At 34.4% G+C, this 24,964-nt stretch overlaps 1 protein-coding gene across 3 annotated transcripts in view; it reads left to right on the top strand.

Moving 5' to 3' along the window:
- SPIRE1 (spire type actin nucleation factor 1) overlaps window positions 1–24,405 on the top strand; it is a 52,715-nt gene extending 28,310 nt beyond the window's left edge. Inside the window, exons 7-18 of one of the 3 annotated variants that reach the window (XM_039339262.1) lie at window positions 1,625–1,711; window positions 2,718–2,847; window positions 4,648–4,817; window positions 5,960–6,050; window positions 6,273–6,415; window positions 8,119–8,172; window positions 10,129–10,269; window positions 14,754–14,891; window positions 15,527–15,597; window positions 16,500–16,527; window positions 17,301–17,437; window positions 18,975–24,405. In XM_039339262.1, the coding sequence (XP_039195196.1) occupies window positions 1,625–1,711; window positions 2,718–2,847; window positions 4,648–4,817; window positions 5,960–6,050; window positions 6,273–6,415; window positions 8,119–8,172; window positions 10,129–10,269; window positions 14,754–14,891; window positions 15,527–15,597; window positions 16,500–16,527; window positions 17,301–17,437; window positions 18,975–19,233 (1,449 nt within the window). In that variant the 3' untranslated portion in view covers window positions 19,234–24,405. The remainder of the gene's footprint in view (window positions 1–1,624; window positions 1,712–2,717; window positions 2,848–4,647; window positions 4,818–5,959; window positions 6,051–6,272; window positions 6,416–8,118; window positions 8,173–10,128; window positions 10,270–14,753; window positions 14,892–15,526; window positions 15,598–16,499; window positions 16,528–17,300; window positions 17,438–18,974) is intronic. The other 2 variants (XM_039339263.1, XM_039339264.1) reach the window with 2 other exon arrangements.
- Window positions 24,406–24,964: the final 559 nt, after the last annotated feature.

Below are 24,964 nucleotides of genomic sequence, written 5' to 3'. Positions count from 1 at the left end.
AAAACTAATGCCTTCTGGAGGGGTTTTATATTGTTTTGTTTAATTTTTGCCCTTAGAATAATAGAATCTTAGCTAATTTTACAAGCTATTTTGTAAATCACCTCGACTTCAATAAATATTACTATGTTATAGGATCTGCTATTTGGAAGAAACGAGACTTCAATAAATGTTACTATGTTATAGGATCTGCTATTTGGAAGAAACAAGGACCTTATTTCTTTAGGCAGATAAAAACTAGATGCATAGATTTTTTTATCATACCATATGGATTTAACAAAAATTGCCAAACTGTTCTAGTTTATAAAATTGAAGTTCATTTTGTTTCATTGTATATATAAACATTATAAATCATTTACTAAGAAATTTCGATAGCTTCTAGGTCACAGGTCGGCAACCTGCGGCTCCGGAGCCGCATGCGGCTCTTTGAGCCTTCCCTTGTGGCTCCCAGCCTCCTCTGCCTTTGCAGAGAGAGACAGAGACAGAGAGAGGCAATTGCACTTCCCTGCTTCTCTCTCTCTGTGTGTGTGTGTGTTTTTTGTGTGTGTGTGTGTGTTGTGTGTGTGTGTGTGTTGTGTGTGTGTGTGTGTGTGTGTAAAAGAGAGTGAACTCACAGTGTTCTCCGAGGAGCTGAAAAGCTTTCTGGGCGGAGCTCCTCCCTTTGCTGCGTCTGTGAAGGAAGCAGGAAGCAGGAAGGGCAGGAGAGAGCTAGCTAGCCCAGCTAGGCTGACTCAGGAATTCTGGGAGTTGAAGTCCATGAGTCATAAAAGAGACGAGGTTGCCTACCCGGAGGTTGTTGGACAACAGCTTGAAGCTTGCCAGGTGAGCAGCAGATAGGAGGGGGGGAGAAAGAGAGAGAGAGAAAGAGAGAGAGAGGGAGAGAGAGAGTGGGGGAAGAGGAGTGGCAGACCAAGGGCAGATAGAGAGGGAGGGAGAGAGAGACCCTTTTGACATCTAAAATGAAGATAACACTGCATATATCCTTTTTTTACCTGTGTGTGTATGTAATTTTATTCTCTTAAAGCATTCTCTTGGTGATCATTGTTTTAATAGTATGGATATTCCCAAGAGTCATATTTTTACTTTTATTTTTAATGTGTATATGTGTGTGTGTGTGTGTGTGTGTGTATATACACATATACACATACACACACACACACCTATAATAAAGGTAAAAAAGGATATATGCAGTGTTATCTTCATTTTAGATATCAAAAGGGTTTTGCGGCTCCCAGTGTTTTGTTTTTGATGGGAAACGGGTCCAAGTGGCTCTTTGAGTGTTTTGGGTTGCCTACCCCTGTTCTAGGTATCTCTTCCTATGACCATTGAGCACAGGATCAGGATAAATCCTAAAGCTAATGCTTTATATATAGTAATCTAAAGAGCAAAGGTCCATTAATTCAATTCCCAAAGACCTTTTGAACCCTATAGAGTAACATCTGGCTAGCTATATTTTACAGGTTTCAGATAATACAAAACTGGTTACATAGTGCCTGCCTCCTGGTGGTCAATCGACTCCATTTCAGTAATCACCACAATTATGATTTTTTAGAATTCATTGCCCTTTTGGATTGCATGATACTGCTGTGCAAGCAAAATAATAGATATTTTTCTTTCTCTTTTTTAGGTCAATGGGGATATCCCTCCACGATTAAAAAAGAGTGCCCATGAAATTATCTTGGACTTTATCCGGTCTCGACCACCATTAAATCCTGTATGTAATACAATGGAAAGGGGGGGGGGAACAAAGTTAATGAAAATAAGAGATTTTCTATATCTTTTTGCTTTAACTACTTCATATTCACTGCTTCTCCCAGTCTTTTCTAAAATACAGGAAACACAGCTTTTTTTCTTATATTTTGTAGCATTGGCATCCTTCAAATGCATTTATATAAAATACACAATAGAGGAATTATTTTGAAATAAAATCTCATGTATTTTTGCTGTTTCATATCAGTCATCTCAGCATCCTTTATAGTTTATGCACCATCAACTCAATGTCTCTGCTACAGCTGATATTTCTCTTAGCCTATTGGTTTTGTTATCTATTCTGACATGAAGATCTGTCCCTTATCTGAAAGTGTGATTTTGTGTATGTGTGTGTGTGTTCCCATTTGGATGAATCAGATATATCAGAATAACAGAGTAACAGAATTGGAAGGGACCTTGGAGATCTTCTAGTCCAACCTCCTGCTCAAGCAGGAAACCCTGAAACCATTTCAGACAAATGGTTGTCCAGTTTCTTCTTAAAACCTCCACCACAAAGGTGAAGAAGCTGATTATTCATAACTGTGTTTCTTTGAGTGATCATCTGTGCATTGATATGACCTTCCCTCCATCTCTCATGTCTCTTTTTTGGTTTGCAAGAAAGAACTTTTTGATATCAATTCAAGGTATTAAGCAGATAGCCAGAAGATCTCTCCTATTGCACATGCAGTGGCTAGACAAGAGGTGCTTTTCCCCATTTAAAACGTAATATATTTAAGACATTGTTTAGGCTGAAGAAGAGTTATAATTTATTGAAGTGAATATGCAATATCACATGAAAAACCATAGTTATACTGTAGGCAAGCAATCTATTATTTTTAAATTGTAGCTTAGAAATTTATCTTATTATCTTATTTCAGTGGACACTTAATTCAGGTAAAGCTGTGTATCTTGATGAACATCTCTTAAGCATGCCAGTATATATATTTTTTGAGATATGTTATTCTTTCCAGGCATCTGCAAGAAAACTGAAGCCAACACCACCACGGCCACGTAGCCTCCATGAAAGAATTCTGGAAGAAATAAAATCTGAAAGAAAACTAAGACCTGTTTCACCTGATGAGGTCAGGCGTAGCAGGCTAGGTGAGTACTTGGATTTTGATGAAACCTGGTTCATCTCTCTGGGCTCAGGAACTGAGTGGAACATGGGTCATTTGTCCTTGGATGACAAATCTCCCCAAAATACCGGTAAGTATAGGTTGGACTGGAAGATGAAAAATACCCCTCCCCCCAAAGAAGGCAATTAAATTATGAAGAAAATTGTGTGCATGTGCAATGTAGCCTCTAGGAATCAAGATCAACTTGGAGAAAACTTTTCCAAGATGTGTTAACCAAGTCACTCTTCATTTCTAAAATATGTTAGCCATTTCAAGTGCCTGATTGATTGTACAAACAAAAATATAGTGAAATAGATAAAATTAAAATATGGACACTTTGAAGGGACTTATATTTTCTACTAAAATAAACAAAAGTAGCTAATTTAAATTTTAAAAATTGATTTGCATGCAAGCTTTAAGCTTATATCTCATTTTGAAAGAAGGAATTGGTGATGGATTAGTAAAGCCTTAATGCCAATTCTGTTACCTTTTTATGGAACTTCTGGAGTTAAGAGCTTTCTGCCCAATAAGAGTTAGGATTACATAAGATCACCTACAGAAATCATATGCCTCCCCTTGTTTGTAGTCTTTTCAGTTCCACAAGCAAAAATGCAATAAAGCAGAATTGCTAATTGTTTGTAATTATATTTCTAAGGAAGAGACAATATACTTAGTGCTCCTTTTGCCTGGTTTATCAGAAATCAGGTAAAAATAAGATAATACCTTTCAGCTAATAACAAAATGAAGCTACTTCATTCAATGACTCAAGTTGTCTGAATCCCCATATAAATGCTATTATGCTTCCCTGGATATTCGTGTATACTATTACTATAGCAGAAATTCTTTGATTCAGTTTTTTAAATCTATAAACCATTACTCAAAAATGTAGGCAAGACTATTTCAAACATCAAATGTATTATATTAGTATCAATTTGTAATAGAAAATACACTGTGTTAACTCAATATTGATACATATTCAAATGTGGTATCCTTGGTTAACAACCACTGGTAGAGCAATCATTCAAAGTTATGACAGTACTGAATTAGTGAAAATTATGAGCAGTCTTCAAAGTTCTGGCTGTCCCAGCATGCTTGCAATCATGTGATTGCAATGTGGATGCTTGGCAACAGGGTCACACAACAGTTGCAGCATTCCGCAGTTACCTGATCACCATTTGCGACTTGCCTGTCAGCTTCCCACAAGCAGTATAAATGTGGAAGCCAGCAGACAAGGCTGCAAGTCACTCTGGTAAGTCTATCCCACCCAGTAGCAGCCACCCTCAACCCTGCCATCCTCATGTTGTGCCTTACCAGCCATCTACACATCCTCTCCTGCCTGGCAGCAAGCACTCGAACCCCATTTGCATTCTCACCACGATGGCCATTCACACAGCCTCTCCTGCCTATCAGCAGCCACTTACCTGCCTGCTGGCTTGCTTTCAAACTGCCTGGGACTTGAAACTTCCTGCTGGCTTCCCCACTGACTTGGTTTTTTGAATGCTGGCAGGAAATTGCAAGGAGGTCTTTGCTTAGTGATGGCAATGAGGCCAGGATTGTTGTTGTTAAACAATACAGTCAAATGACCCCACATTTTATGACCACATTAGTTAGTGATGGAAATCGCCATTGTTAACCAAAGACTACCTGTATGTTTTCCCATATATTTTTTTTATATCAAAGTATATAGGCAACACTGGTATAGCATTTACATAATTGTAATTTTTAGGAGAAAAGATAAATACCACAGTAGCAGTGCTTATTCGTGCTCTTTTTCTGCTTTTCCTAGATGTACCCACATCAGCAGCCTCCCAAAACCTATTAGAAAGCTGTATAGCGAATGGCAGTTTGGAATCCAAAGCAAAGGTAAATGGCCTAGGTACAACGAAATTAACAGTGCAGCGGAAGAGACTTCTGAAAGCTCCCACTTTGGCTGAACTGGGTAGCTCAGATTCAGAGGTAAGATGTATAGCAACAATGCATCCCTTCAATTTTTAGGTTTTTACAGGTAATCCTTGACTTACAATCGGTCACTTAGTAATCATTCAAGTTATGACAGACCTTCCTAAAATTACTTACAACCCAGATTTGAAGTTTCACTGTGGTCAAGTGATTATATTTTGGGTGCTTGGCAGCCAGTCTGCATTTACAATCATTTGCCATATCCATATTTGCACTCACATGACCTCAGTTTATGACCTCATTTTTTTTTTGCCGGAAAATAACATTTACTTCTGGTTTCTGGCAAAAAACACCATTGTGGACAATAGATTCACTTAATCAACACCATGTTCACTTAACAACCAATGCATTCACTTAACGATTGCCACATTTGCTTAATGATCACTGCAAAAATGATCATAAAATCAGGGTGTAATTCTAGGCTAAATTACAATCATAAGTCGAGGACTACTTGTAATTGGTTCATTTCCATTTACTGCTTTTATTGGTCACATTGCTTAAAATGTTGTATTGTACATTTGATAAAAGTAGTGTTGAAATCATTTTGAACAAAATGTGGTTTTATGCAATTCATCCTAATGACTACTGTTAAGATTAAAATCAAATTATAAAATTAGAGTGCAAAAGCTGCTTGTTTTTGTGATGTCAAATGCAGATTCAGTCTGTGTGTCACTATCCAGTTCTGGCTAGCAGATGTTAGAAAAAACATCTGTATGAAATAAATAATCTTGGATTAGGTCATGTTCCTGATGTTGGTAACATTTTACATTGAATTGGGTCTACTTTGCTCTCACTTCACCCTTGGCTTGTACAGAATCCCAGTATGAATGCTCCTTTAACATAAATACTATTGATATCTATAGTGCACCATTGAATTGCTTTTAGTTTATAAAGCTTGCACATATGGACAAGAAGCCTATACAGTAGCTATCAGCCTATTATATGGCCTCTATAATATTTTCTGCTGTTTGAAGAAACAGTGATATTTTGTTTTCTAGAAGCATTTTCATTAATATGACTAGGTAATCTTATATAGTTCCATATCCTGCATCTTTAAACATTATGCTATATTTTCCTTTATATTGCTTCCCAGTTAAGGAGACGGGAGACAACTGATTGCCATCTTTTATTATTTCCAGGAGGAGTCTATACACAAATCAGCCAGTAGTGGTAGTGTTTCTCCCTCCCAGATGGAAGAGGTGTTTCTGGAGACCATATCTAGAAAAAAGGGTGAGTACAAATGCTCAAAACAAATAAGATTTCCTGAAACAGTAGAAACATTTTAAACATGATGGATTAATAGAAATTTGTGTGTGTATAATGATATGCTATGCTATGCTATGCTATTTGATATAATGCTACTTTCATTCTAGTTGTATAACATTATTACAGGTACTGTTAAAATATTAATTTACAAAATTTGAACCTAATTCATCCTTATCAAATTTACAGTGCCTCCAAAATTCTTGCCAATATCATCCACACCACAGCCAGAAAGGAGACAACCACCTCAGCGACGACATTCCATTGAGAAGGAAACACCAACCAACGTACGGCAGTTCTTGCCCCCCACAAAACAGAGCTCCAGATCACTTGTAAGTATTGTAGTAGATCAAATTCAGCATTGGTTGCAGAATCAAACATAGTGGTTCCAGCACTGAGGGAAGAATATGTTGTGATGAATCCTTAGCTCAAAATTGTGAAACCTTGGAACAGCTCTTGAATTTTCTTTCCTGTAAGTTGAAAGTAAGATCTAGAATGAAATAACTCTGAACTTTTAAATTCTGGATTTGAATGTTGTGTCTAATTACTGATGTTTATATAAACTTGCTAACAAAATTAATAAATCTCCAAGTAAAATGTCTTCTATATGGTACATGAAAATGAATTTTTTGGCTGATGTTTTTGCATATTTTTAATATGACAAGTTTTTCTCATATTTAAAGAGCCTAGAATGCCATGTAGTCATATAGTATTATTGAATCTATTTAAGGATCAAAAGAAAACACAGCACATTCAGTTAGGTGACTTTATCTGAAAATAGATTTCAATAAAACACAATTGTCATTAGGGAATAAAATGCCTGTTTTAGGAGCTGGCAGAATGCCAAATCCTTGTATTTTATAAGAAAGGTCCATTTTTTTTGTTAAAAGAATTCTTAAAATTGATAAAAGAGTGAAAGAATTCAGGTTTAGAAAGAGGGGTGCATTTGATCTTAATGAAATGCCTTCTTATTCCTCATTGGCTCAAGAGGTTCTGATTTGGATGCCAATTCAAATTCCTCCACTAATTTATAGATCAGAGCTGCTTTCTCAAGAAATTAAATGCATTTTGGCATATGATTCTAACATGAATTCACTTTCTGATCCTAGATTATCTTAAACTCATTTGTCAGTTCCATATGCAGAGTACAGAACAAAAGCAATTATTTTCCAAGAAATAACTTTAGGAGAATAATGGGTTTGTACATGTGAAAATTGTTTGAAGTATAGCTATGCAGGCAGTTAGAAATATAAAAAAAATTGTGTAGCAATTGTTCATATATATTACATAAAATTGCTTTTTGTGGAGACCCAATTTGAGAAAAAGTCTTTATCATTTTTGAGATATCTGGCATTTCTAATAGATGTGCTCATCTTAGTTTAAAGAAATCATATAATTTAAAAGTTGTTTGCCTATCATGCATTTTTTTCTTAAATGGTCCTAACAATATTATTGCAAGCAAAAGTCAGAAGTTTGTTTTAGCAGAAGTAATACTATTTGACAATTATATTCTTATTTTAGCCTTTGGGATTAAAAGTAGAGCAAGAATTCTGAATATAATATCCATTGAAAAACTTAAACTGGCTGTGTTTTCATAATTTTTCATAATTATGGCTTGTTAGAAAATAAGCCACATGATAATATAAATGATTCTAATTATTCTAATTATCTCAAAAAGCAATTCAGACTAACAAATTATAGATGCTTTCTCCTAGGGTTTGTGTGGCATGATCTCAGAAACAATTTATTCTGGACTTGTTCCTCTCATCTGTTCTGAGAGGAACAAGCTAGAAAAATCCTTCACTCAGACAACAAAGGTTGGCACTGCCATCCACCAGAACTCACTGGGGATCAAGATAAGCCCCTAAGAGCAATCAGAACAGCATCAGTATCACACAAGGCATTTGCTTCGCTAAATCAGTTTCTTGGAATAGCATACAAATGGGGAGGATGTAATCAATGTTAATTAAAAAATTAAAAGTACAGAAGTTTCTGAATAAGAAATAATCGTATATTTTATATCTTGTACTGAAAGGAAAACCCCCTAATTCTGTTGTTGTTTGGTCTTATGAGAATGAGGAGACTTCTTGTAAGTATTTCTTTATTTTAAACATTTTATATATTGGTTTCCTTAAAAAAAAGGCAGTTATAATGTGTTAACAAATTTAAAATAGAATGAATGATCACAAAGCAGAAGAACCTATTCAAACTCCTATAGTGATTTGTCAAAATTCCCACATTCCAAGGAGGCAATGACTGAAATGATTGAAATTTCAGCATACATCAAAAATTTCCTGAAAGTATCAGAATTTTCTAGTATCTGAAGTTACATTGGTTTTAGACTTGGTAGCTCTCTCACCTGCCCACCAATGTCACTGTAATATTCTGTAACTTTATGTTTTATTAGCTCTTAGTAGTTCCCTGCAGATTTCCATTTGGATGTATATGAGGGCCACAAATATGGAAGAAACTGAACCCTCAATGAAGCACATTTATATCTTGCCACAATTCTATAAAGACTCGTAGCATTTCACAACATTAAAAAACAATAATATTGATAAAATTGAAAATATAAAAAACCCCAACAGTCAAAAATATGCAAACCTGGTGCTGGAGCCCAAACATCCACTAAAAAAGTTGTAGCTTAAATAGTTTCCAGAAGTTGGCACCAAAATCTACATACATAGAGGCTGTCCTTCCTCTTTCTTCCTCCCTCCCTCTCTCTCTATACACACACACACACACACACACACACATGCACACACACACACACGTACAATACTGGCTATAAATGTTCACTCCCATTGATCTATGTACGCCCTGATGAAGTTGGCAGCAGCCAACGAAAGCTAGGTCTCTATTTTTAAAACTTTTAATGTTTTGTATTTAAAACTTTTGTTTTATATAAAAACTTTTAACGTTTTAACTTTTCCTGGTGATCAAGTTTTATTCTCAATACATACATACATACATACATACATACATACATACATACATACATACAATACTGGCTGTCCCCCCATATCTGACAATATATATATATACACATACTGGTACACATATACACATGCATGCATGCATGCATGTATGTATATGTATATGTCAGATATAGGGGGGACAGCCAGTAGGTTTTGAATAAATATATGTTATAGTTTATATAATCTATAAAATACTTTTCCTGTAGCTTTTCATTTTGCTATTGCGTTTATCAGGCAAAACAATTTTTTTTTCATTTTTTCCTTTCATTTTCTTTCTTCTTTTTTTCTAAACGGAGTTTTATATCCATATAAATGAGGATTCTGTAATATGAAACTGGGGGAGGATCTTTGAAATATACATAAAAAAGCAATACTGTATTTTAGAAAGCAATGATAATTCCTGAATTAGAATATAGTCCTGTGCCAGTAATTGTGTTTGTTCACAAGGATGAACTTGCTATACAGTATGGTGATTAAAAAAAAATCATACTATGTTGTTCAAAAATAAATATATACTGTTGAGCTTATGCTTTCTGATAATTAATTAACTGATAATTTCACATGTATTTTTTGTTTTTAGGAAAAGCTATAATCATTTTATAACAATTTGTGAATTGTCAATGAGCAACTCTTTCACTGTCATTTAACAGTACCATTAAAGTTATATTTTAAAAAAGATATAAAATTAATATTACAATTTTAAGCCTGCAGTTTCTCAAAGTATAAAGAAGTGGCATAAATAAGGTCATATTACCCTATGTTAAATTTAACATCCTCCTTCTTCATTCCTTCCCTCAGGATTGATGGATTGTCACTGCTTATCTTCTGGTGAAAAAAATCCCACCTTTAAATAATCCTCATTTCCACTGAAAAGAAAGTTGAATGGTTTCTTCCAGCAGAATTAGCAGGAGCTTGTATTATATCATACATTAATTCTGGTTATATTGAGCTGACTTCCTAATAAAAAAGAAAGAAATATCTATGCTGAGGTTATTTTATCTAAAATGGTAGACAAATATTTTATTTATGTTTAGCCTTCCCTTTTCTACTTCCTATCTAATGTTCAGGTTCCAAGGAAGACCCTTTTTTCAACCATACATACAACTTCTCATCTTAGTTCCCATCCTTTTGAAGCAACTTTGTTTGGAATGGCCAGAACTGTGTATTATCTATGTGAAAGAGTTTTTAACCAGTGGAAAGCCTCAAAGGTTTGCCTCCTACTGTGAGCTTCATAAAATCTGTCCTAGGAATCTTTCCTTCCCATCAAATGGGGACAGTTTCCTAAGCTGTGGCAAGACATTAACCTTTTAAGATTTCACTGGATTCTGATTGAAATTGATTTTGGTGCCTGCAGAACTCTTTTGTGCATGCATAGATTCACTGATCAATTTGCCTAGAAGTTGAAATTGTCTGTGAAAGGTAATCAAATTAGAATGTAACATCAGAAGTTTATTAGCAGCATTTTATGATCTTAACTTTTTAGAAGTTAAAACAAATATCAACAGTAGAGAAATAGTTTAGAAAAATTAAGAATGTATTTTAAATTAGAGGTCCCCAACCTTTTGGGCACCAGGGACCGGTTACATGGAGAGAGCTTTTTCCGTGGACTGGATGGGGCATGGTTTTGTGTGCTGCCTGCATCCTGCAGATGGGGCTTTTCTTGTTTCTGTGGACCAGTTCCTGGCATGCTGCAGCCCATTATTGATCCACGGACCGGTGGTTGGAGACCCCTGTTTTAAATCATAAAATCATACATGTCAGTTTTGGCCAAGTTTTTACATTATAAATTAATATTTCAATGTGTATTTACATATAGCTAAATCTATATGCCAAATGTTAAATGAAGGCTTAACTCAGTGTTTCTCAACCTTGACAATTTTAAGGCATGTGGACTTCAACTCCCAGAATTCCACAGCAATGCTGGCTGTGGAATTCTGAGAGTTGAAGTCCACATGCCTTAAAATTGTCAAGGTTGAGAAACACTGGCTTAACTAAATTAAGATTTATAGATGCTAAAATTAGCATTTACAATTAAGAATATTTATGAATTCATGTCAACATAGTTGAACATTTTGAACATTTTTACACATTACTGCATTTTTCTCAGTGGATTGGACTAAAAATAAACAAATGCATTGAGTTTTATCATTATAAAGTTTTTATTTTACTGTAGTCTTCACTTGAAAACTATGAATATATTTATTATGTGTTATTTAATAGAAATTATTCCTATATTAGTCTTGTGGAGTTAAACTAATTCAGAGCTGTCTGAGGATTTTAGCTTGGTAAACTACTATATCCATCCCACTAGCAGCTACTTGAGTTGCCTCCAATGACAAAGAAACATTAGTTCAGCTAATATGCAGTATCAGGAAGGATCTGTTTATTATCCACAATACAATATTGGTTTAGAAGAAAAGGCTTAGCAACAATACTATCCTAATATTTTTTGAGGTTGGAGAATTTTCTAAGGAATTCCTCTCTACTAGTCTTCATTGTAAAATGTCTAACGTGAAATTCTAGTAATACTTCAAAATGTTTTTAAGGTATAGCCAGAATGGCTGGATAATTGAAGGTTTAAATATGGATTATTCCTATATGAAGGATTTAGTAGACACATGTACAGATACATGAAGCCACCCAGGCATATAGGTCACTCCTGTTTTGAAACAAGAGTGTCCTTATCGCTTGTCTCCTTTCTCCAGTATCCACACAACAAGCACAATTATTTTTGAACGAATGTTGGGATCCCTTTGCAAACAGATCTGCTCAAGTTTGAAGTATAGCGGGGCTTTCAGTAAGAGAACAAACACTTTGGTAACATGCTATTCAAAATAATGAATCGGTGAGGCTATACTGAGAAGACCATGATGAAACATTTCTTCAAGATTTAAAGACACAATTTAATTTAATGTCACAATATTTATCAAGTGGTTTTCCTGGATTGTGTGCTATATTCTGAGAATGCAGAGTCAGATATTACTAAAACATTCAGCAGCATTCAAACTGATAACTGACTTCCTGATCCATCAATAATGGATTACTTGTAATGTCTTGCAAATTTGGCTGTATTCCATTGACATAAAAACAGTTTTCCTCTCAGAATTGTACATTTGATTCCATTTATTCTTCATTAAAGTGGAATAAATTATCATGGAACTGGTAATGCTAAGTGCTACTGTTAGCAAATTTTACCTGAATTATTCCATGAATCAGTTTCAGCTAAAAGATTTTGTTTTGTAGTATCAGGTATAAAAACTAAAATGATGAAACAGGTTTTCTCCTTTTGATCATTCTTCTTTCATATTTTCAAAAAAGGTTTTATGACAGCAAAAACAGAATAATACAATTCTCTACTGTTTATTATAGTGAAACACAAAGCAGTAGAGTGCAGTTAGAAAATAATACATCCTATCTCATAGCTACAGTTTTACCATTATGACATGAAACATTTAATTCTTCAGTGTAATATGTAATAAGTATTAGCAAAAATTATTAATTGATATTTAATAGGTTATTACATATAATAAGGCCAGGAGAAAGAGCTGAGTTGACCAGTTTGACAGAGAACAGCAACTTAGATTTACTCTCACATGCTGTCTCTATACTAAACATTTCTAAACAGGACTTCTCATTTTCACACTGATGTTATATGGCCCCTTATAGATGCACATTTAAAAAAAATATTTCTAAGACAAAAAGCTATGAATTTATAATTTGATGGTATTTTATGAATGAATAAATTAAAAAGCTAGTAATTTCTCAGTGGTACCATTATTTACATTAGTACAATAATACATTATTTACTTGATGGAATAGCTACTTAGTTATGAAAGTTCTTTAATGAATTTGGACCATGTTGCAGCTTGGGGAGAAACACTATTGGGAAATAGATAAGAGACTAGTTCTTCCCCCCACACCTTTTCTAAATTAAAGACTGAGCATAATTAATCAGTATTTAAAGGATATTGGTGTTTTAAACAAAGTTATGAAACAAGCAGCAAAAGGCAAACTGTTTAATAATCTAAACGAATAATTTAAAAACTTGAACATAACTACAGTGTTTAATATTTATGAGTAAAGAAGAAGGACAATGGCTTTTTTTTTCGAGAGGGAGTTTCATTGATCAATAGCCACATGTATTTAGTATCAGTGATAGAGCAAGGCGTTCAGATGTGGATTGCTTCATACAAAGGCGACAGTCCTTCAAATATTTTAGTGACAAACCATTTTTGGATTATGGAGTATCAACATTTAATATAAAGAATCCTGCCATCATATTGATTTTTTTTCTGGGTAATCATATATATCATATTATCTATCAACTTTTATGTCTTGAATCTTGGAGCAGCGACCAGTCACTTGCACTGGGAATTTAAAAGACTAAAGCAATTATATTTTAAAATAAGCTAGATAATTCTGTAAAAGCAGTAGATAAATATAACTGAAAGCAAAAGATAAAAAGTTATAAACGCATATAAAACATGAAGACTTTTAGCATGTGGTGGGGGAAAATAGCATTTTCCAGTGTAATATTAAGGTTAATATAGTATAGCAAACTGCACTAAATTTTGACTCTGAAGCCACATCATATTCAGTAAGATAATGATAGAAAAGGCACAATTTGTAAGCCATCTTGAGCAAGATGAAGTTTGTATTTGAGGTCCATTTTTAGATGGGTAAGACAGCTGTTCTTTAAAATATGGTGGCTCTGGTATGCCTCTTTACTAGTTCTGCATTGTAAATTTTTTCTTAATTGAAAGACAGAATTATAAACTACTTAAAATAGCACTGTATCTGTTGGTCTAATTGAATTTTACATTACGCTGCGTTTATAGTATGAATTTGTACTATTTTTCCTAAGAGCTACAGTATAAGCAACATAGATTTGATGAATGTCCTAATTCAGCTGCAGACTACTGATTGTTTTCCTCTTGTTCCCAGCCTTGTAGCCTTTCTTTCACAGAGTAAAAATCAAGTTAGCATGTCATTTTATATAACTTACAAACCAAATTATTTGCAAAATATAATTTAGCTAGGGCAAGAATTCTGTCTTTCAACAAAATCTATGGCAAGAATCTATGAAAGAGCTGAATTTGGGATGTGCATTTTTATTCCGTGGTATCAACAATTCTGATGATTTATTCAATTAGATATTAAACTGTTACGGCGTTTTAGTGCTGAAAAAAACTTTCTGTATACTACCGTATTACTTATCACAAATTGTAATAGACTGATATTCATACTAACAGGAGCATAAGGTGTACAAAATTGCAGTTATAATTGTTTAAATATTCTATAAAGAAAATAATAATATAATTTTGTTTAAATATTCTGTAAAGAAAATAATACATATAATTTTACTGTAAGTTAAAATATACCACAGAATAAAATTTTCTTCTGGATTGGATTACTGTTTCTTCGGCTTCTCTAGGGATCTTAAGGTATCAAAGACACTATCATAATAATTGGCTTAATAACCATCAAAGTATTTTTCAGGGACAATCTTTTTAGCCTGCATATCTGAAGTCTTTGCTATTTTGATACCTGTGGATCATATAAATGTTCTTCAGTGTTGATGGTAAAATCTATTTCTTTTAAAATTACTAACCTGGTGGCTGGCTCTTTACATGGATAGCTGGGAAATGCTTTGAGAAAGACAGTTGAAAAACACTTTTTTTTCCGCTTTCAGGAAGAGTTTTGCTACCCGGTGGAATGCCTGGCTCTCACAGTGGAAGAAGTCATGCATATCCGTCAAGTGCTGGTGAAGGCAGAACTAGAGAAGTATCAACAATACAAAGATGTTTATACTGCCCTAAAGAAGGGAAAGGTACAGCTAATTGTGTTGATTTTCCATAGATATGGACAGTGGAGTATGGAAAAGAAATTTGTATATATATCATACACAGGAAGTTAAAATTTGCAGAGATGGATTCAAATATTTGTGCAAAAGGAAAAGACTAGGTCTGTAAATTGAGACTTATTCTTCTGAAAATAGAAGAGCACCTTCTTTTAACAAATGTTCAATAGGGGGCACAACAGTGATTTTTGCAGATTTTATCCTATCTTGCTCTGAACATCATTCAGCTTTCTAGAGTAGCTTTATATATAAAGCACTGGGCAAGATTCTCAAAGAAAAGGATCAAAAATCAGTACATAAATCACCAACTTCACCTTCTCAAACACCAGTAGAATTCAACAGAGCATAAGTTTGAATCCAGTTCTTTTTTGTCAGCATGCTTCTCTATTATGCTCTCAAAATGCTTAATATAGAAGATGATATATCAGTTATCAAAGGATTATAGAAACATTTAATGAGTATTTTATAAAAAATGGGAAAACTACTTATTTTAATAAATTTAATTAAATGATTAAATTAAGTGTACAACTATTTGACTATGCAATATATATTTGCTGAAATTTTTTTACAGACATAATAGTCTGTCTTATTCCCAATTTTTGTAGCTCTGTTTTTGTTGTCGCACAAGAAGATTTTCTTTCTTCACTTGGTCCTATACTTGTCAATTTTGTAAAAGGTAAGCACATGGTCGTCATTAAAAATTACTGAATAATACAACGATAGAAATGAAGTACTTATTAAACCATTTTTATTACTATTAGTTTTGCATATGAAAGGAAGGAGGAATGATAATTTTTGGAGAATAAAGGAGAACTTGAACAGGTTAAAGATTTGCACTTTTAGAGACATGTGGGAAACTTTTACAGTTAACAGTGTTAATTATGGCGTATGATGTTCATGCCAGCTAATATAAAATAAGATGAGTAAATAGCAAAAGACATCTTTACTCAGAAAATAGATTAACGGTCTTGGTCTTGTAAACTTGTATACAAACTGCATGCATGTATACTGTAGATGGATTATTATATTGCTCTGAAGAATAACACTCCTCTGAATTTTTCATAAGGCACATTTAAAATTTGCTTCATGCATTTCTGAAATAAGAGTCTGCTGTAGTCTCAAGTGAAATCTTTGGTCAGTTTCTAAATTTTCTTAGGAGAATAGAATTGCAGCAAATTTTTTTCATTCCATTTCTGGTTTTAGATTGTGAAATGCTACCCAAAATCTATACTATTTGAAACATGCTCAGATTGGCTTTTGTGATTTCTCCTCGTTACTTCCAAAGAGTTTCTACAAGTTAAATCACTTTAGTGAAGCAGACTAGGTTTGAACAGGAGAGCTAATAGCCCATGTGGGAAGCTGGGATGGATCTAGATAGGGCACACAACCTTCTGTACCCAGTGTCAGTTTTCTGGCTTTTTCTGTGTTTTTTTATTCATGCTGAAAAAATGAAATAACCAGTGAAATTCAAAAATAGTATATAACTGTTAAAATATTTTTATAAGGAAAAATGCAATATAGACCCCAGAGACAAATTTTACTTTGAACTAAGAAAGCCAATCTTTTTTTATGTTATAGGCCTGTATGTTCACAGTGCTGTAAAAAAGTAAGTTTAAAAACAAAAATCTGTTTTATTAAATTGTTTCTGTTTCCTTAAATACTTTGTTTTTATCTGTTAGTTTTAAATTCTACCTTTTCTTTAGGAATTCAAGATAGTATATATAGCATTCCGTCTCTAATTTTATCCTTCTCCAGTTTTATCCTAAGAAACATAAGAGTTTTTTGAAAGAGATTGTTAGTGGGCAAATGTCATGCAATGAACTTTAGTGACTAGTTGTGAATATGAGAGTCTGCACTTGATCTCTGAATATTATACCTACAAGATAGATGAAAGCTTTGTTATCATTGTTGTTGTTGTTGTTGTTAATTGCAAAGTCGTGTCCAATCCAGCGCGACCCCATGGACAACGTTCCTCCAGGTCTTCCTGTCCTCTACCATCTTCTGGAGTCCATTTAAGTTCTCACCTACTGCTTCAGTGACTCCATCCAGCCACCTCATTCTCTGTCGTCCCTTTCTTCTATTGCCCTCAATCTTTCCCAGCATTAGGCCCTTCTCCAGTGAGTCCTTCCTTCTCATTAGGTGGCCAAAGTATTTGAGTTTCAACTTCAGGATCTGGCCTTCTGAAGAGCAGTCGGGGTTGATCTCCTCTAGGACTGACCGGTTTGAACGCCTTGCAGCCCAAGTTATCATAGCATTTTACTAAGATTCATAAAAGTACAGTATTGTTGAGAATATATTGGAGTAGGGTGCTATAAATAGTATAGCATTTACAATCTCATGGCAATTATATCTCACCATTGTTCCCTTGCTTTATGACAGATGCGCCTACCATCAAAGCCATATTCCACCCTTCCAATTTTTACCCTGGGGCCTTCTGCTTTACAGAAAGGAGAAAGCTTTATGAAGCCTGAAAAAAGTCCCATCAGCCATCACAGGTCACTGAAGGGCATACCAAGGTAAGTTATGCTTATAATTAATAATGGGGGAGAAAGACAGACAGACAGAGATTCATTTCTTTCTTCTTTCTCCCCTTTCATCTTTCCAAATTAATAATATTAATGCAACTTACTCAAATTAGAGGTGGAGAAGAAGCTAGAAATACTGAGTTCAAAATGGCTGGGTTTAAGCAGAGACTATGGAGAAAGATTCCAGATAAATTCAAACCTTAGAATTTCTCTTCCTAGTATGGAAGAGGCAATTGGTCAATCACACAAAATGTTCCCAACACTTCAATTCTAAGTCTCCCCCCCCCCCTAACTTTGGCCCAGTCACATGACCCAGAGAATAGTTATTTCTAAAGGCTGAGAAAGAATTCTAGAGGTTACAGTCTAAATGTTTTCCCTATCTTAAAATAAAGTAATATTTTAACAAACTCCTAGGAGATGTCTTCCCTTCCCTTCCCATTCCTGTTAACACCTTCCAGAGAAACGTTTTATGAAGCACACCATAATGTTCTGTGAAAAAGGCAGACAACCAAGACATCCTTCTTGGGAAGTTTTTGTGCATATATAAACCTTTTTGACTTGTATAAACCCCTGTGCCTGACACCATCATCTCATATAAATTAAGACTCTTGAGCTATGTCAGTCCTGTATCTGAAAACACTAGTATAATAGTCCTGGATTATAATCTGTTATTAGCAACCTAAATTTAAGACTATTACACTATATTTCCTTATATTATTGGTGCCAACACATACAATGACCATTATTCCTTCCCTGCACTATCTAGTCCAGCAATGGCGAACCTTTTAGAGACCGAGTGCCCCAAAACTGGTCCACTCCCACTCCATCCCATGCCCCGCCCCCACCCTACCCACCCATCCCCCACCCCACCTGCCCGCAGGGCCACTCACCGCCTCCAGGGCCCGCCGCAGATTGCCCAGGCAGCCAAGCAGCGCTATAGCGGTCACGCCCTCTGCCCGCACCCTGCAGCATCAACTGTGCACGATGGGGTGTGAGGGCAGAGTCTTGTCTACGCTGCCTGGCTGCCATGTCTTTGGTTGTACTGCTCCACGTGGGCCACGCTCAGGGGTGATTCTCCTTCAGGGGGGCTGCTGGAGAGAAGGGGGTCGTGGGGGGAGGCGAGGCTGGGGCAAAGGCACATGTGCCCACAGAGAGGGCTCCAAGTGCCGCCTCTGGCACCGGTGCCATAGGTTCGCCACCACTGATCTAGTCATTTACATCTAGATGACTCATGATGCCTAGATGCCTTTGTAACAAATAGGCAAGTCATGATGTGATCTATATGTCAAGCTCACACAACTGGGCAAGCTCAGGGAAGCTTAAATAAAGTGTCTTTAATATTAGTATCAAGACTAAATGCACAATTTTGGAAACTGTAGGAGTGATTCAGGTGATTTGTATAGTTTCTTCTTTCTCTATACTCCAGGTGTTAAGAACTGGAAAAACTTGAAAAGGTTTCTGAAACTCTTTAGAACAATTGGAAAGAGGAGTGGTACTAACGAGATCAGAATTGTTCCTTTACTTTTAGGTTGTCCTCAAAGTCAAAGTCTATAGATAAGTCAAGTGAAGAAGCATTTTTTCCAAAAGAACTCATGGAGGATTGGAGCACCATGGAAGTGTGTGTGGACTGTAAGAAGTTCATTTCGGAAATCATTAATTCAAGCCGCCGCAGCCTCTCTCTGGCTAACAAACGAGCCAGATTAAAAAGGAAAACACAGTCATTCTACATGTCATCTCCAGGCACTTCAGAATACTGTCCTTCTGAGAGGACTATCAATGAAATCTGAGTCTTGTGCCTTTTTCTTTACAGTATTTACTCTTCATGAGATACTGAGAAAACTCATCAAACCAGAGCATCATTCTTTCCTTTGTTTTACTTGATCATTTATATTTTTATTAGCTTATTGGTTTCCCTGCTTTATATAATTTACAAAAAAAATCAGAAATTGTCCTACCCATCAGGCCAGCGAATACATTTGTTTTACTGGAGAAAGCAACTATATTAGATTGTTGTCTACTTGTATATGTTCAGTGTACAAAGAAAGTCTTTACTTGTATTTTTCCCTATTTATCCCTTAATTATTTTTAAGATGAGTGTCTATGTATGTATATATATATGTAGATAGAACTAAAGAAAAACTAGATTATGCTGTTAGTACATTTGTAAACCATATTGGCATTTGCTACCAATTAAATATTAGTCATATTTTGTTACTTGACATACCTAGTCCCCTATTGTACAGAACTTGATATCTTATAGCACAAGATTAAGAAGGATTTGTTAATATGCTGGAAATGATTGATCAATCCATACCGTCTCAGTCTTAGTATAAAATACTGAATAAGCTGGAAGCCTGAATGGGTAATTATTTTCCTGCAGCTTCTGCTATACTATAATAAAATTAGTGTGTTCAAAATAATATTTTTTTTCTCCTATTTGGAATGTACTCTGAATATCAGTGGTAGTGTTACCTGTAGCTTTTATAAATAAACAAAACAAAACCCTTTATAGATGCAGAATGCAATATAAGTTTAGTTTTTAATATGAATGAACTTTTGTAAACTAGTGTTCTCTGGGAAATAATCCTGAGAAAGTAAGATAAATAATGTATATTTGTTTTATAGAGCAATACATAAGTACTGCTATAACCAAGACTATGGGAGCATGTCTATTATTAATCCCATTTTTACAGGGGTATGTATCTTGGCTGTAAAGATTTTTTTCTTGAAAAAATTTGGGACAATGTGTCTCGGATTAAGAAGTGTTTTTGTTTCCTAGTTTTCAAAAGGTTGGAGAAACACTGAATGTTTTCAAGTTAAAATACTACTGAACATCACATTTTTGCACTGTTTTATATCAGATTTTTTAAACAAGACTGGCGCTTAGTATGGAATTGGATTATTTTTATATATATAGCAGCTCATTTAAACTGTTTGCAGATCATCTATGGATAGGAACAATTACTCTGGTATGTTTTAATGACTTAGTTTATCTTTAGAATCAAAATATGAAATATGATGGCAAAAAGGTTGCATTTTCATTTTTATGTTGTAAAGGGAATGAGTGACACCTCAGTTCACTTCCGAAATAGGCAAAAGTTTACCAACCAATTACCAACATTTATTTATGAAATATACTATCAAAATTTATTCTATCATCTTAATCCCTGACTTTTAATATTTTGATTTGATTGTTCCTTAAATATCCCAAACAATTTACTGTTAACACTACCTAACTGAAATGATGAGTGTTAAATTTAATATCCAAGGATCACGAATTACTCTATTTTGGGGGTGAATATTAGGCTCCCATAGAAACTATCACAACAAATTGTAGATGACAAACATCTTGTGATGAACTAACTATATAAAAAAGTAACAATAAAAATAAAAGTCAGCAATCTTTCCAGGAAAGAATCATGATTATGCAATATCCCAAACACTCTAATATTAAATATATTAGGAATAATTCTAGAAAATTAAATAACTAAAATCTCATGTAAAATACAAGAAATCTTGAAAGATTTGATGATCCTACAAGATGATAGATATTTGAAATTTATTGAAAACTGTATTTTAGAAGTTGTGGCAACATGATTACTGACAAGCTCCAAGGTAATTCCTGATCATTTTTGTTAATCAGCAATTTATCTTAGGTTCTTTGCTCTCTTTAACTTAAAATGTACACATATATAATATGAAAGCAAAGTATTGTTCTATCATCAAGCTGGTAGTCCTTATTACTCTGAGTTACCCAGAATCTTTCCATGTTGTACATTCACAGCTGATCTACTATTCTTCTAGTTGTATCACGTAGTTCTCATTACACAATAAAAATAGGTTATTTTTTTTTTTGACAGAAACCATCTTTTCAAATGTAGGCCAGAATAGGTTAATCAAATTTAATAAAATACTACAGGATTTTATTAAATCCTCTTTATTGGCAAAGATTTTCTATGGTTTTCACATTTTTTGTGTGATTATGTGGGGCCAAGGAGAACACAAAAAATTAAGTATTATATAAATATATAAATTTATTTCCTAGCAAAATAAAAAAAACTTCTGGTACATGAGATTAACCTGAAATTGTTAGGACAATAGTTGGATAGTTGCCTAGATATATTTGATATTCTAATAAAATGAATGAATTAAAGATTTTGAATTGGGCTGCATAAGAGAAATGCAGGTAGTCCTCGACTTATGACCAAAATTGGGATCGGAATTTCCATTGCTAAGCAAGGAGGTTAAGTGAGTTACACCCAATTTTACAATCTTTTTTGCTCCAGTTGTTAAGGGAATCATGCAGCGTTAAGCAAATCCAGTTTCCCCCATTGACTTTGCTTGTTGGAAGCCAGCTGGGCAGGTCACAAATGGTGATCCTGCAATCCCAGAACACTGCAACCATCATTAAAGTCATACTGGCTGCCAGGAGTCTTTGGTCACATGACCATGGGGATACTGAGGCAGTCAAAAGGGAAAGGATTCAGTCATAAGTCACTTTTTTCAGTCTCTTTGAAGAGTCCTAAAATGAATGGTTGTAACTTGAGGTCTATCTGTAGTCAGCAGTCATATATAGATAATGTTTTACTAATTTGTACTAAAAAAATGTTTACTTCAAAATTCCATACTTCAAACTGAAAAATGAATAGACAGTTGTAACATTTTCCATTTTTCTGATCCGTTACCACCCGTCATAATTATATTATGCTTATATTCACAATATAAATGTCAGAACTGATTTAAATAGCTTATTTCTGTGAAGGCAAAGCCTACTGAAGAAGAAATTGTATAAATTAAAATCTGTTACTTCCCTTCTCCATTTTTCTTTATTGATGGGCTTATATCTATTTATAATTATCCCTCAGAGATTGCTTATCAGCATATGCTATGTAATTCAAAATCAGCTCCAGTGTAAGGTCCCATAAATTAAAAAACAAATCCATTCGTAGGAATATGGTCATCTGGCTGGAATTTTATTAAACTGAGGCTCTCTTCTCTACCTTAAATTGTTTTGTAATGTAAACCCTAGTTAATCCTTTGCCAAAGCACAGATTCTTTCAGCAGTTTGGCTGCTTTGAAGGCTTTCACGGTAGGTCTCTGTATAAGAAGTTTTCAAAATATTTGTCCTGAGCAGCTTCAATACAGAAGGTTATTTAGCTTGTACTGGCCCACTTTGTGAAGTGATTGTTTTTTAATGCTTTGCACAAATGTGTGCCTAATTGGTTTGAAAATATGACAAAGCTATTCCACAAGCCAAACGTTCCATGATTGCATGCTTTCAAAAGAAAAATACACCCCAGGAGGGGGAAAAAAAAAAAGACTTGGATTACTGTACTGATTCTGAAAGCACATCTGATCATCACATGATGTGTGTCAAAGTTAAATGAACTTGCTAAAACTTATTTGAAAGTTACATTGTTATTTGCAATCCTATGATTTCCCTTTCTTGTTTCCAAGGTCAATTCTTCCCAAAAGTGGGAAACATAAAAAAACACTATCAGCAGACTTAGATCTGGCAGCCAGCACAATTTCCAGTCAATAAGAGAATTAGATAAATTCTAGTTGGGTGAGATGAATCCTATGAATCTTGGTGGGTCAGAATCCTATCCTACCAGTCACAAGGAAGGAACGTCAAGCAAATGTCTTTTTGCAGTTCCATGCTATTCACAAGCGAAACATATGAAATCTTAAGACATTTCACCTTAAGACAAAAGCGAAAAAAATAGGAAACCTGACTTTGTATCACAATGCTGTGATCTGCACTAAGCTTCAAAGCCTATTGGCATGTATAGAACTGTACACTTTTTAAATGCATGAAGATATGATAAATAATTAAAATGCACGGCCATTTTAATGACTATGGATTGGATACAAAAGTACTTGATTTGGCTGAATCCATAGGAAAAAGCCACATATATACAGCCCAATTCTTTTTGCCAATGTCTATTTTTCAAAATCTAATCTGGAAGACTGGGGAAATCCTAAACCTTTCATGAGAGCTGCTATAGAAATTAGGTACTCAGCTTTCCCACCAGCAAGAACCCTTTGCTGGAACCTGCTGCTGTCAAGAACAATAATAATTTGCTTATACAGAGATGACTATATTCAAATTAAGACAATGACGTTCACATTTTAGATTTTGCTCCTAACTGAAGACTTTTTTTTGCATTCCATAAATGAAGATATTGCAAAAAAAAGCTTTGTAGATATAGATTTGTAAGAAAATTATTGTACTTTTTTTTCTTGACTTTCTTCTGTGTTTTAAATCTTGCTTTCTGACGGCTGTGCTCACCTAGAAACTCATCCAGACCAAAGATAGAAAAAAAATCATAATATGGTAAAAACAGGAGGAACAAATGAAAATCAAATGCATGAAGTAGGATTGAAGAAAGCCGAGCTTCCTGGAACTGGATTTAGAATACAGAGTAAAGCCATTGTGTGTTAAAATAATATTTTTAAAAATGATAAGGCTTCATCCTTTGATTATACTCGGAAACTGCTTATTGCTGCAGTGATGATTTTATCTTGCACTATAAATGAGAAAACAGTGGTAATGAAAGAGAAGATAAATAGGCTTTCTCTCTGCAAGTAGACAATGTGTTTGGGAAAACAAGTCAAAATAATTGTTGGCTTTTTTCCTACTATCTTTTACATAACTTTTTCTTAAAAAAAAAATACAGGTCACCAAAAGTCTGGATGCTTACGAGGAAAAAAATTGCATAGTTGTTTAGTTTTCTTTATTGTGTTCCTGAACCTGCAATGGTACCTGGCAATGATTTGAAAAGGAAGCACAACTTTAAGTTCTTTAAGTTACCTTCTTATGTCATTATGTCATCATGCTGGCTCCCCTAATGGATAACCATTTGTAAATGAAAAAGGCAATAATTCTTTTTCTGCTTGTTTTCCTGTTACATAATATTCACCTGCAGTTTATGGATTATTAAACTCATAAAAATGTTGTAGTATTGTTTGTGTTGTCTTATCAACTGAACACAATTATCTATTATATGCACATAAACAAAAATAACATTTAAAATGTTATAATCTCTAGGACCATTTTTATAAATTACATTTCTGGGAGCGAACAGACCTGGACAGGATAAAACTCAAGGGAAATAAGAATTACCATTCTTGGGCTGAATGTATGGTTTCTAGTTTTTAGGAGAAAAATAAGATAATAGTTTTGTTTTCCTTTTATTGGTGTTTTAAATATAAACACCACTTTATGTCCCCCCCACCATTGGTTTAGGTTTCATACCGTGGGACATGCAAAATTAAGGAATATGCGCTCCTAACTACTCTTGAGTTTAGTGGTTCATTCTAGAACATTCACTACCCTTGCTAGTGATTTTCTATTTTTTAGGACTCAGCATTATATAGTTATCCTGTTCAACAACTGACCTAAAAACAGACTGCTTTCCTAAAGAAAAACAATACTTTTTGCCATCTCTAAGTGGGTCATATTAATTTATAATTTCAGAAATCTATGGGATTTAACACTTGAGATCAAATGATTTG

This window comes from Crotalus tigris, unplaced genomic scaffold (genome assembly GCF_016545835.1).
Source record: "Crotalus tigris isolate CLP2741 ecotype Arizona unplaced genomic scaffold, ASM1654583v1 scf7180000017731.4096049, whole genome shotgun sequence".
In the NCBI taxonomy this organism is placed as follows: Eukaryota; Metazoa; Chordata; class Lepidosauria; order Squamata; family Viperidae; genus Crotalus; species Crotalus tigris.
The sequence above is the reverse complement of the archived record's forward strand: the minus strand, read 5'-3'. Positions and strand labels throughout refer to the sequence as shown.